Source organism: Mixophyes fleayi, chromosome 1 (genome assembly GCF_038048845.1).
Source record: "Mixophyes fleayi isolate aMixFle1 chromosome 1, aMixFle1.hap1, whole genome shotgun sequence".
NCBI classification, from domain to species: domain Eukaryota; kingdom Metazoa; phylum Chordata; class Amphibia; order Anura; family Limnodynastidae; genus Mixophyes; species Mixophyes fleayi.
Genome location: NC_134402.1, coordinates 162,930,354 through 162,944,081, shown reverse-complemented (window position 1 = coordinate 162,944,081; position 13,728 = coordinate 162,930,354). Strand labels below are relative to the sequence as shown.

Sequence of the window (13,728 nt, the reverse complement as noted above, 5' to 3'; positions counted from 1 at the left end):
CTTCTAGATGGCTGCAAGAAGTGTTTCAAAGATGCAATTTCTTTCAGAGGAGGAGATACGAAGTACTGACGCATAGCGTGCTTAAGCTTTGGCACATCCCACATTCCTTATTTGTTTTGGGTTAGTAATAGTAGTAGTTGTGCATCATAACGTGTAGAAATATCATGTTTCATTTTATACCATGCAGTGATTAACTTCTTTTCACTAAGAAACATGAAATGTGACCAAGGGTGCATAAACTTTTGCGTAGACCTGTGTGTGTGTAATACATATAACACACACACACACACACACACACACACACAGACACACCTGTTCTGTTAGGGTGGTATTGTTACTTTTAAAATTTATTTCAACTTTTATAATTTGAGTTGTGCATTTTTATTTTAATTATAATTTGTAATTGGCTGAGATGTGACATTTCAACATAACTTTCCCCTTTCATGTCAGCCTTGGCGCTTCTAGTGTTTCCTCATTTCCAGCTTGTCAGGAAGGCACAGTGTGCAAACAGTGTCACAGATTAATTTACTCTGAAGTCTGGCAACCTCTTACCTGCCTTGAAGGCATGTAGATGGAAACACTGGAGGTGGAGATCCAGTAGCGACTGGGGGGGATTATATGCTGAAGGAAAGGTGTGGCCCAGTAGGCATAAATTTCTATTCCAATAATGGCACCAAGATAAAACCTCCCTGAGGAATACTTTGGATTGACTGGTTTGGTGCTTTAATAATTTGACAGTCTTACACCAAAAAAAAAATTAATGATGCTGCTGTGCAATCATTTTTAAACCCCCAGAAGAGAAATGTTTGGTAACTCGGATGTGAACATTTGTAAAACTTCTGACCTTTCTTTTTTCAGTGGTAATCAATGTTATTGTAGTATACTGGGGATTGCTTTATTTCAGTTGTGCTGATATTAATACAGGCTTTTTACATTTTATTCACTTTCTCCTGCGGCACCACAGGAAAATCAGCACGCTCCACCTGCCAAAGTGAACCACAGTGAGTGATCACCTTAGATGTGTAAGAGAGCCTGAGGGGTGGGGGGGGGGAGACGGGAGCTCTTTCTATGCAATTCTAAAACCTCTGTGTGACATTTTTGTTGACTAACATCACCTTTACTGGAGTTTGTATATTTAGCAAGTTAACATATATACTTTTAAGCCTCCCTGGTTTGCCCTTTTGGATACATTCACTGTTTGATGTATTATCAGAGTGTAGCGAATGTCTGGCTTCTTTGAAATAGAGCTTATGTGAACCGTGCACTGCACAGCCACAAGTGCATCACTTATCCTGCATCACTGTGTCAGATTTCCAGTGCTTTCCGTACTAGAGATTTGAACCCCAGTGACATGCGGTAAATTATGCGGTTATGAGAAGAGAATGCTGCTATAGAGTACAGAACCTCTTAAGATAAATTCTTAAGCTTAACCCCTTAAGATAAATTAACAATCAAAAGATTAAGACCATTACCAATAATGTCTTGGGGATAAATGTATGTCCAGTTTTTTGACAAATCAGCGGTTTTTGATTAGTTTGCCCAGCACATTTAAAACAGCAATTTATTTAAAGGCAACATCCAGTGGGTTTTGCCTTTTAATTATATTGCTGTTGTACACATAGCCGGCAGACTCCCTGAAAATCTGCATTTTGACCATACCGACTTTTATACATTTACCCCTTAGGGGGGAATTCAATTCCTCCCGAAGTACCGCCGAGTTATAGATATTACCGTTATTACGGTAATATTAACCCGGCTTTCTGCTTGCAGCTCATTGTCCTGGTCACACGTCAGATTGCCATTACATTTCTATTGCGGCTCCTACATTATTATCTGTGCATTTGCATATTTAAGGATATACTGTTTTTATGCTGATACATTACATGGATTTCATGACCTTTCCCAAATCCTTGCAACTTTTAGACTTTAGCTAGATTAGAATTTGGCACAATTATTAGCATCTGGGTATCCAGTACTGAGCCATGATTGTCTCCATGCTAACCAGTTTTCAATGCATAGAGCAGCATTAAAGCTTTCAGGAGCTAATGCTTTTATCATTTATCTACTTTTAATATGTGATAAGGATTGGGATTCTGCTTGAGTAATTGGTGTATCCTGTCATAAAAATGTCACACAGAAGATAATTTAGGTTGATTTGTTCAACACCTTGTGTTATCCTTTACAAAATGGATTCATTAGTGAGACATGTGAACTGACATGATTGACCATAAGGAAAAGCTCTCCCCTCCTATACAGAGTCTATTCATGCAATATAATTGCAGAAATAAAATATTCCTATATTATATTTGACCAGTATTATGGATGATTTTAAATTCTGTTTCCTTAGCTCATTAATAACCATGATCTTTTTTGAATGATTTCACTTCTGGGTTTAAAATATGGCTTAACATGTCTTTCTAGGCTGTTTAGTCTCCGCAGAGTAAACAAATGATTTGTTTCTCTTACAGAACACTATGACACCTCTCCAAAGGTTTTGCAAAGCCCACAGAAGGGATCATCGTAAGTAAATCTGAGCTATATTTTCATAGTAATACTTGTTGGTTTGAATCCTTTTCAGCGTGTAGCCTTTCCTTGGTAGGTCATACAGGAGATGATGTGCATCCCATAGTCAAATGAGAGTGCCAAGTTTTATAATACAATACATTTATGCTTTTACAGTTTAATAAAGCACCACTAAAACATAAGACTCACAATGGGGCCATTTGTAAGCTCCACTGGGTCAGGGGGACTGATGAACCAGATTAGCACCCTGAAGACTAGTTGTGGGTTCAGGAAATGCACAGGTTACTCCTTCCAACACTGTTATCACAAGATATTAAAACTATATTTAAAAGTACATGCATTAAAACTACATTTAACCCACCCAAACTGTCTCCCCTCTATGTTCCTCTTCCACTATTTCCTCTCCCTTTCCCCCTCTCCAGTTTCCCCTCATGGTACTCCGGATATCTCATAACCATATCTCTTTTGACTCTTGTTTATCTGCATATTACTAATCCTGCAGACCATTACGTTTGTGGTGGCTCCGCGTTCTATGCCTCACCTGTTTTGCAAACTTTTGTTGTTTAATATTGTTATGAATTGTTTGAGCATAACAAATACTGTACCGTTTATTTTTGACAAAAATCTGAATAAAAATATATTTAAAAAAATAAATAAAAATACATTTAAAAGTGTCATCCCCACACTGCCTCTGGTATTCAACATATCATTAAATTGTTTAGCAATGCTCCTCACAGTGTCTATAAGGAGGAGGCACTTGGTTATCATGTCTGTGTGTGTGTGTGTATAACTTTACCAGGTAGCAGCAACATTTTCTTCTTTGTTCTTTCTGGTTTTTGTAACTTTCTGTATGACTAATTTCCAGATAAGGAATACCATATATGTGTTACACTATCAACAATCGCACCTCTTCAGATAATTTGCTTGGCCTGTAGAATAGCTATTAGTGTCTTAAGTGAAATTGTTTCAGTGTTTTTTGTTTTTTTTTCTTTTTTCTTCCCTTCATCTTGGATTTTGGAAACATGCCATTTGTCTTATCCCTTAATTGTAATTTTTATTTGCTTCCAACAATTGGAGTCAATTCAGTAAACTGGCTTTTCTATTGTTTTACATATTGCACCACTTGGACAGTTTATGGTTTCTAGAGCGTGGACATAGCAACTAACTTTTTTAAAACCTTACAGTTTGTAGTGTGTTGAAATTAAACTAATAAAGGAACAGTGACTGTAATATGTGGTATAAATAACTGAACACTGTAATATACTTTCATAGTTAACTTTTAATCTCGTAGACACTCCTCTTTCACATATTTGCTTTCAAGGGAAGGGCTGGCAGTGAGAGCAGGAGAGTATGTAACCCTGGGTTGCACTTCTTGGTACTTCCATATTCGCTGCAATTAGTGCCATTAGTAGTGGCCATTTGTTTGGTGTCAGTGGCCCATACTAGCTACACAGCCGATTCTTCTGCAGACTTCGAGTGGATCTAGTGCTAACCATGATTATCTTGTATGAAGACCTCTGCATTTCTCCCCATAATAGCCTGGTAATGTATACAGAAAAGTGTTGCTGCTCCCTGGCCCACGTACTAGCACCTGTGTGTGCGAGATATGTATACTAAATGTTGGGGTTATTCAATGTTACCTGGTCAACTAGACAGAGTGTACTATTAACCTTGGGAAAGAGGGACATGCCTGTAGTGTTGCATCTGTTCTAGTATAAATCACTTTTTTTTTTTAACCTGTGCTATACATTTATACCTACTGTACTATTTGTAATTACTAAACAATGACATTTTTGCTCTGAATTTGTTTTTTTCTGACTCGTCACTCTAGTTCTCCCTCATGATGTTGATTTCCATTGTTTAGATTTTTTTTCTCTGTTTATTTTACGAGACGCAGTACTTTTTTCTTGCCTATCTTGTGTGCATGGCTGCACTGTTCTTACCTGTTGGGAGTGATAAAGCTGCTGGAGGCAGCCACTTTGTATAACCACAGACTTCATTGGTGGTGGCTTAATTGTGTACAAAAATAGGAAATGTTAATTTAATAAACATTTTATTTTTTACCCACTGGAAGCCTGTTGTTGTCACTGCAAACTGTCTTGATGTTCGAATTTATCTTGTGATTCTGAAGGGTGTATATTATGTTATCATTTTTTCATATAATTTTATTGTGTGTGCAAATGTTACTCCCCTTTAAAATATGTTCATCTGTGTCAATTTTAAAGCAAAGTTTTTGTATCCTGTTTTAAATGTGTGTGCCAATTTCTGCTGTGTGCGCTTAAAAGTAATTAATAGTTGTACAAAATCTTCTTTTTATATCAGCATGTTGGAAGATGATCTCGATATCAGTGAGGACAGTGATGAAGAGGAGGTATGTCAACACTTTCTGTTCCTATATATGACAAATAAAAGCTTCTCCCACTATTATTGCCTTCTTATCTTGTTGTGTAATAGCTAGCGATGTACTGCTGCCAAGCGTACTTGTGCGATAAAGCTTAATACACTTTTGTGTTAATGTTTAATTCTGCAGGTCACTGAAAAGCCACTTTCCTCCTCTGCTCCATCAAGGTACTGCATATGTTTTATACCCCATGCTAAAAATATCTGTGCAAAACAATGTAAAAAAAACCTGTTCTTACATATTCCAGCAAGTATTTTGTCAGTGGAATTTTCACTAAACATTTGTCAAACCTCAAAATTTCGTACAAAAATGTCACATGCTTTTCTTGCTAGGATGCTGTTTGCATTATTGCAGCTGATATTAGGCAGATGGCATGTTATTATTGAATACATGGTCCAAAAATAACCCTGATAATAATCTGAATTAAATATGTTGGAATATTGCTGCACGCCAGTGTCTGTTGATAAAGCTCTAAAAAATTCAAACTATTATTTTTTAAACTCAATTATTGTTAAATAGATAATTATTTTCCACCATGTAACAGTAGAGAAATGAATTGCAAAGGATCTTATTGATTGGGGCATATGATAAAAAATGGTGGAGTTTTATTATAATGTATTGATTAGAATGCCATCCATGTTCTTCATAAATGTGCCTGACTAATGTATTCCTTATTTCCCAGGACAATTGTGTTTTTTATTTTTTCTCAACTAGTAATCAATCATTTGCAATGGAAATTTTTCCATAATTTGAACCACTAATACATCCAAATTAATAGGATAATTGGTTTCTTTAACGCTTTTGAATTGTTTTCCACCCCAAAAGAAATATGGAGCAGACATTATGCTTTGTGCAAAGTTTTGGTAAAATGATTGTCCTGATTTTTCATTTAAAAATTGCAAGCCCCTACCTCTAACTAAAACCAAACTGTGATATAAATAATAATAATACAAGTGTTCTAATGTATTGTGCTTGCTTGTCAGTGTTGTTCAATCTCAGGTGGACAGTGTGGCTTCGGCACATTCCGGCAGCGTGGAAACAGAGGGAAGTGAGAGCGACAGCTCTTCAGACTCTGAGAGTGACAGTGGCTCGAGTGACAGTGAAGTGAATGTTCCACGGAGATCTCCAAGCCCAGTGGTAAGGCCCAGCTATATATATTCCTGCCTTTCACAATCTGAACACCTGCTGCAGGTGAACAATTCCCAGAAAGAGCTGTAGCTGAAAAACTGATATGAAAGCAACACCTCCTATACTGTTAAAACTTGCTTGTTGAATCGTTCATAGAAAAGTTAGCCAACAGTTAAGTACGATTCTATTTATAATTTCTTATGTGTAAATATTTGACTTAGTCTTACTTTAAAGGACACATTTTTAATTTTCAATGCACATTAGAGATCCTATTTGTATTTTTGCGTAATAACATTTAATACAGTTCTAAAAAAACAATTTGTATGCATTGTGCCTGGATAAGAAAATAAACTTGCACATAATTAGCTAATAATTCTACATGCAATTACTACTGTGATGGAATGAAATTTTAGACATACATATTCTATTTTTGATTGTTGTAAATTTTTATAGTACATTTAATTTGCACTTTAAGTGTGGTAATTAAAACATAAACTAATGCAACTTGTTCATATCAGACTGCGCTGAAATGAGACTTAATGTTTTCCATAACAAATCTGAACATGAGACTTCATGTTCTTTTTTTTTTTAATTATTTCAAAGTGGTGCAGTTTATCTCTGCTCTTTAAGGCACAAAAAAATAATCCATAATTTGATGAAAAAGTCTGTTGATGTCAAGTATGCATCTAGCATGTATTTTCGGCTGACATTTTATTTAACCTCTGCATTATCATTACTCAAAGTGATGCCGTGTAAATATATATCTGCACCTAATGCTCTCTACCCTGAATGACCCCTACCTATAAAGTAAAGGGAAGAAAATACACCCTATTTACGAGCAGAGTGCACAGAACATATAACACAATACCCCATTCAGAAAGGGTATTTCCATGTCCCAAATAAGATATTTCTTTTTGTTCTTTTGTTTTGTTGTCTTGCAATTTCGTTTGTTCAACTGAAATTGAAGTCTATTTTATTTTACCTATTTAAACATTGAATATAGTGGCGCTCACTAATATTAAAATGCTAATACTGGGAGAAATGTATTTCTTTTGCAACTTGGACCCATATTTTTAATAGTAATTAGATGATTAAAAGCACCATTTTTCTTTTCAACTTTAAGATCACTGGCAAACCACTTTATGTTGCTGCACGCTGAGAATCAACATCCGCCATTCAGTTAATTAAACAGGGCAAATTTTGTTTCTTTAGCTAAACAGACTGGTTAGTGTAGGCAAAGAAAAAATGTTTCTTTTATAGATTTGGAAGATAACACATACATTTTAGTGTTTTAAATCTTTCTTTATGGTCTAGGAGACTTCTGTTCATGCTGTGAACATCAGAATATGCATATCGACCAATCTGAACAATAAAAATATGCCCTTGTAGCGATAACGTTTTTACGCTGATTTTTATCCCTACAGTTCTAGTCCCAGTTGTTGTACAACTGCATCTTCATAAGATTTATAGGGGCAGATTCAGTAAGATGCAAAGTGATGCGCTGTCTCCTGAACAGTCCGCGGACACCCATTGCTTAGGGGTTTTTACTGAAATCTCTGCTAATTTTCCCTTGCACCCTTACAAGGCAAAATAAGCAGAGTTTTCTGCATCATATTAGCCAGCAATGTGCACAGCTTGACAATGAGGCAAATTGAACCTGCCCCATACAATGGCGTATTGGGTTACATGTTTTTAAGGCTTATATTGTTTAGGTTCTCGCTTATATTGGGTTGCAGGTTTTAGCATACTCACTTGCTACATCTGCATAACTCTTAGAGATATTGAGCTACTCTTCTCTCTGCTTGGCTTGTTACACACTGGACAGGAGAAGTTAAACATGTGTGGTTGGCTTAGAGTGCCTCATAACCAATATCACATGCGCCCCCTTTAAAACAGGTTGTGTACAGCACTTTTAAGTATTCTACCATATGCCACTCTTTGCATTCTTACTATGGAATGTGAAAAGGTTTTGTTTTTATCTCAACCAGAAAGACATTATGGGAGCCCTTTCTGAAACTTACATTATTATTATTTTATGCATAATTCCCACTTCTAGTTTGCATAACCAGAGACAAGTTGTGTGGTGTTTTTTGTTTTGTTTATTTTATCTACTCTACTGAGTTTATCATTCTTATCCTGTTGCAGCATGATACCTCATCAACTGGCATTTGGCAGTTGGGAAACTTTCTGGTCAAAGGTAGCCAACCTGCACCACTAGCCGAGAACCAAAATATTGTGGATCATGAACAAGCGAGCCATTGGGAAAGTAAAGAGCATGAATGTCTTTCACCTCCTCCCCATGAGTCTCCAAAGAGTGTTGAGTCTCACCACAAAACAGCTATTTGGACTTCTCGGGAAGACCCTCAGAACAAGCCCTCCTTCCCAGATCCCCCCATAGCCAATGAAACTGTTACTCCTAGGCAGACTGTTGGTATAAAACAGCCCAGGAGACCTGTGAAGGCCTCATTTCAAGAAGAGCCAAAGGGAGGACTTACAGTCGAAAGTGAGCCTGCACCATACAGGCCAAGAGACCAGCCTTCCAAAGAGAAGCCTACTGTGAAAACGAAAGTGAAAGCCAAATCAAATGACCATAAGGAACCAAGTACAAGCATTGCACATCCCAGTGAGAAAAAGAAGCACAAGAGCTCTCACAACAGTAGTAGCACCAAAAAGTGTCCAAGTACTCAAACAGATCGACACCAGAGTGCCCCATCACTCCCACAATCCTCCCTCAATCCAAAGGTGCATAGTCAAAGCAAATCAAACCACAGGACTAACATCACTCATCCTGCAGTTGTTGTGCGTGAAGACTGCCACAGGGACAAAGTTCTATTGCCTATCGGCGACAACAGATTGCTGCCTTCAATGAGGAACAGTAACAAACCCCTGGATCTAATTGTCAAAATAGATTTGTCAATGCTGTCTAGGATCCCAGGAGGCTCTGATAAAGTTAACGAGTCAACGAGTAAAAAGGTGAGCGGTCATGAGTCTCACCACAAGAACAAGGAGAAGTCTGAGAAGACACATACACATAATCACAGCAAAGAGCAAACCAAGAGAAAGGTAATACTAGAAACATGGCTGTTTTTTTGTACATTTTCTTTTGTTGACCTCTTCAAGAAAAAAATCTGTGTGCATTGATATTTTTGATGATTGAAAATTGGTGCATTTTATTTTGAAAGTCACTTAGGTTTAGTAACTTTTATGCAGCCTTTTACCTTTGCTATTTTCTTCATCTCCATGCTACAATACAGGCCTCAATATTGGCCTGATTTCTGCAGGTGTGGCTCTAAACTGAGCACTTTGTTAAAGAATGACAGCTGTCAGCCAGTGTGTGCAGTCTTCACCTCCCATATGATCTCTCTGATATGGCTACTGAAGCCAGTGTCCAGATTAGAATCATATTCTAATACTCTGCACTTTTAGCAGGTTCTCCACCTTTACGCTAAACCTCACCTATTGTTTCCTCCACATAGTTTTCCCGCATACCCACTCATACCTTGTTTTCTCCACTATCCCTGTGGGGGACTGGAGAATTTTGGATTTAGGGGAGATGTTTCTAGTCAGTGACCCTTGGTTCAGCAGCTTTCTACAAAGACAAAAGGCTATTATGCTGCAGACAGACAAGCATGTGAATTTACATCTCTTCTTCTCATTTCATCTTTCCTAGTCGCTTTCTTATATACTTATTTCCCAGGAGTCCATTTTTTCCATCAACACGCTTGATGGACCCAAAAATAGACTTGTATGTTCCTGTGGTGGCTGTTTTATGTAGAACATGGTGTCTAGCATAGTTAGCAGGAATAGGATACAATATTTGTATTTTCTTTTGCTCTACACATACAGAGGAGAGTGGTACTGTGAAAACTTGTCCACACAAACAAAATAAGATTCTGAAAAGTACATCCAGCAAAAGGAATGCGAGAAATAACACAATGTAGTACTTCATATATACAGTAGATACTCCAAATACATAGATCAGGAGAAGTATTACTGTTCATTTCCTGCCCCGTTGGAGTGAATATTCTAAATACATACCGCATACACATACTCTAGGGTCAATTTTGTCAGAAGCCAATTAGCCTACCAGTATGTTTTTAGACTGATGGAGTAAATCAAGCCAAACATGGCAAGAAAATAGCAAACCACACAGATGGTTTGATTGGAATCAAACCCATGACCCCGATGCTATTAGACAGCAATGCCTACCACCGTGTAACTGTTGTATAAAAATAATTACATGTAGTTGGGTTAAAACGACAAAACAGGGCCTTGTCACAGAAAAACAGGGACTGCCTACAACTGCACTTTAACTGGTACATGTTTGTCATAATTACAGTATTTTGAAATTTGCATTTAGACTACAGCTAGGGTTTGCAGCAAGCCATGTGTGTACTATATACCTATGTATTCTGCAAATGTATTAAAATGCTTCCTAAGAAAACACACACAAAAATGTTTCCTTTTAATGAAAATTTGTTGCATATATTTAATATATAATATATAATACAATATGATAGGTTTGGGTATTTTTCATAGAAGAAAACAACTACCTCAGTAAATTACACCATCTCCATTGCTATTTGTTGTTTAATACTGATTCACGTGAAAGATTAGCTTAGATGTTATATCTACTGCTTAAATGAAGAAAAGTATAAAGCAAACATTTTTAGTTAAAGGTAACATATTGTATTTCCAGAACGCAAACAGAGCATCAAGCAAATGCATAAAATTATTTGTTACTTTGATCTAGTTGGCTGAGCATTTAACTAGTCCTCTAGCAAATCTGTTTTTGCTAGCGAAAATATTCTTTTAAATGCAATGAGAAAACGATCTCTTATCTCTTTGCCTTTCACGTTTCTGCCTGAAGAGTGCTGCATACACTGTATCTTCTAACTATATAGTTTTGGTCTGAATATTACATTTACGCCCCCCCCCCCCAAGCCAAGGTAGGCTGAATACAATATAGTGCGAGCTTGCACAATGTTTTATTTTTGATTAAGCACCTTTGCAAACACATTAGCGGTTTGACCACAATACAATATAATTTTAAAGGACATGCAATGCCTCTAAATGAACTCTAACTCTATTTTTCATTTTTCTCATTTCTTATCTTTGTTGATACTCAAATCTAAAGTAGTAGAATTTATTGGGCATGTTTGTAAATGTGTTCCAACAATGACTGCTAGTAGCCTGTGGGTGCAGTCATAGTCCCATTGCACTAGCATGTTCCACAGTGTGGCCAAATTAGACAGTTAATTTTGTAGCTCGACCTGTGTGTGACCAGCAAGTCTGTAGCAAGTGTTGGATTTGTATACAGCATCTAAAAGTGTTTATTGAATGGTAGGCTCCTCAATCAGTGCATTTTGTCTATGTCCCATAATATCTTTATTTTGACACAGAGCCCTCCTACCAAATTAGATTATTGTGTGATAGTGGTCTCAGATACGGTAACCTGGTGTATGGCCTACTGGCAAGAGGTAAATATGACCTCCATTGAGGATATGGCAGGTCCAGATGGTCTGAAAATATTACATCAAGCAAGAGGGTGGGGGAGGGGGTGACTTGCAAACCGCTAATTTGGCGCATAACATGCACAGAGCGATAACATATCTAGAAATCACAGTGCCCCCCTACTAGGCATAATTATGCAATTAAAAGGGTTAAAATTACAATTCCTTTTTAAGAGCTTAAAATAGTAGAATTAAAATGACACGTTTATTAAATTAGTACATTTAAATTGTAAGCTTTCGAGACTATTGATAATCATGTGAATGCTTTGAATCCACACCTAATGAATGGCAAATTCATTAGGTGTATTTGGATGCAGTGCCTTTAAAGCAAGTAAAAGTTAAACTACTGCAGCAGCAGCTATTTATGTAGCAAGGCTTTTAGTCAGCAATGGTTTATATATTTCGTGGCTGTGTGTTTGCTTTCAAGTTAGAGATCACTTAAGAAGGTTGCACCACATTGTCTAGATGTTAAATGAGTAGTTATAATTTTAAATTAAAATCAATAATTGCACAGTTTGTGGAGTTTATAAGGAAATATTTTTTTTAGTATATTTATTTCTCTTTTAGCCTATATAGGGAATCTGTTCAAAATTCAGAAGCTCCTCCACATCTATATCTCCCTTCCCAATCTCTATTAAATCATGTGTGTCAGCTGTGCTTTTGCTATCCAGTTAGATCTCTGTGGAACATAGCAGGGTTACAGGCGTTAGATTCTGCTCCTCTGCTGCCGTCCCAAAGCCCCTTTCCCTTTGTGGAGGAGATGTCAAGTCATTGAACCAGAAACCCAGTGTTAGAGCAATGGGACTGAATTCACTCACTGCCATCTGACCACACTATGCTAGCTGTGGCTTAGATGATTTGTCTCCAGTCTCACTCCTTTGTTTGTGGGAAAACGGAACTTGTAGCGGATAACCCTGACTGTCAAGTACTGTGGAGTAGTGCAGGACCTCCGGTGGTCAGGACAGATCAGGTGAATGATCTGCAGCCCCTCACTTGGGACAGAAATGGGCAGTGGCAACATACTTTTGGGCTACACCATATCTGGATTGGATTAAGGGGGGGGGGGAGGTGCATATGCCTAGCAATTGACTTCCTACTTTCTGAGCTTTGACTGGGGAAAGGCCACCAGAAATTAGACCGTGCCTCTCTTCGCACTTTACCAGAGGGTTCTTATTTTCTGTATGATTACTATGCGATTTATTATATCTCTTAGAAATTATTATGATTGCACATATTCAGCTATACTAACCATTGTAGTTACCCCCTCTGTGTATTGAGTACTCCAGTTTATTACATTATTGTTTCCTTACTAATGCTCTCCTACTGCCAGATCGCACAGTACAGCAGTTCAATATTCCTTTTAGTGTCTGTAGATCCACTTTCTCCATTCTAGACTACAGCTGTCCCTCTTTGTTACTCTCCTGTCATGTCGGGTAAGGGAACATACACATATCCCCCAGCATACCAGTAAAAAAGCTGCTATTTTATTTGTACATAAAATGCACAAGTGTCAGCTACACACATTTGCAAACATGCTAAGAGACTGTCCATCATTATGAGTGGCAATGGCTTGATATCTAAAGGGGTAACTCTATTCCCCTACCTAACCTTCTTATTAAACCGGGTTTTCATCCCTTCTTTTGACCCACTTACAGGTGACAGCCCAGACACTAGAGTCACAGGGGTGTATAATATATTCCAGAAATCCAATTTGACACTTGCTCAACATATGATATTTTTGTTGCTCATCTTCGACACCAAAGTTCAGAAAGACTTTTAGCCAAAGCAGAAGATCCTTGCAATTCAAAGACTGGATGGGTCCCTTTTGGCTCTCAAGGAGGTATCAATTCTCCTAATTATGAAGCTTCTGGGAAATATGATGTCCATCTCTGAGTTGTGCACTTTGTACGCTTCTAAGCAAGGGTATTTCAAATTGATATTCTACCCGAATGGTCTAGGTCCAAACTAAGCTTGGCAACTCAGTTTATCAGACTGTCACCTTGGACAGGTCAGTCTCTCCTTTGGTGGCTGATAGTGGACAATTTCAACAGGGGTTGTCCCTTCACCATCTGCCACTGGATCATATTAGTAATAGTAAAGCCTACAGGGATGGGGAACTGTGCTCTGCACCTTCATCTGCTGGGACTTTGGTCCTGGGAAAAG

General features: G+C 37.6%; 1 protein-coding gene across 3 annotated transcripts in view; it reads left to right on the top strand.

The window, feature by feature from the left end:
• Positions 1-13,728, top strand: part of AFF1 (ALF transcription elongation factor 1) — a 94,517-nt gene that overhangs the window by 63,992 nt on the left and 16,797 nt on the right. For all 3 annotated transcript variants that reach the window (XM_075202952.1, XM_075202943.1, XM_075202961.1), the window contains 6 exons: positions 965-1,001; positions 2,469-2,520; positions 4,846-4,894; positions 5,054-5,091; positions 5,908-6,061; positions 8,198-9,115. In XM_075202952.1, coding sequence (XP_075059053.1) covers positions 965-1,001; positions 2,469-2,520; positions 4,846-4,894; positions 5,054-5,091; positions 5,908-6,061; positions 8,198-9,115 — 1,248 coding nt within the window. The remainder of the gene's footprint in view (positions 1-964; positions 1,002-2,468; positions 2,521-4,845; positions 4,895-5,053; positions 5,092-5,907; positions 6,062-8,197; positions 9,116-13,728) is intronic.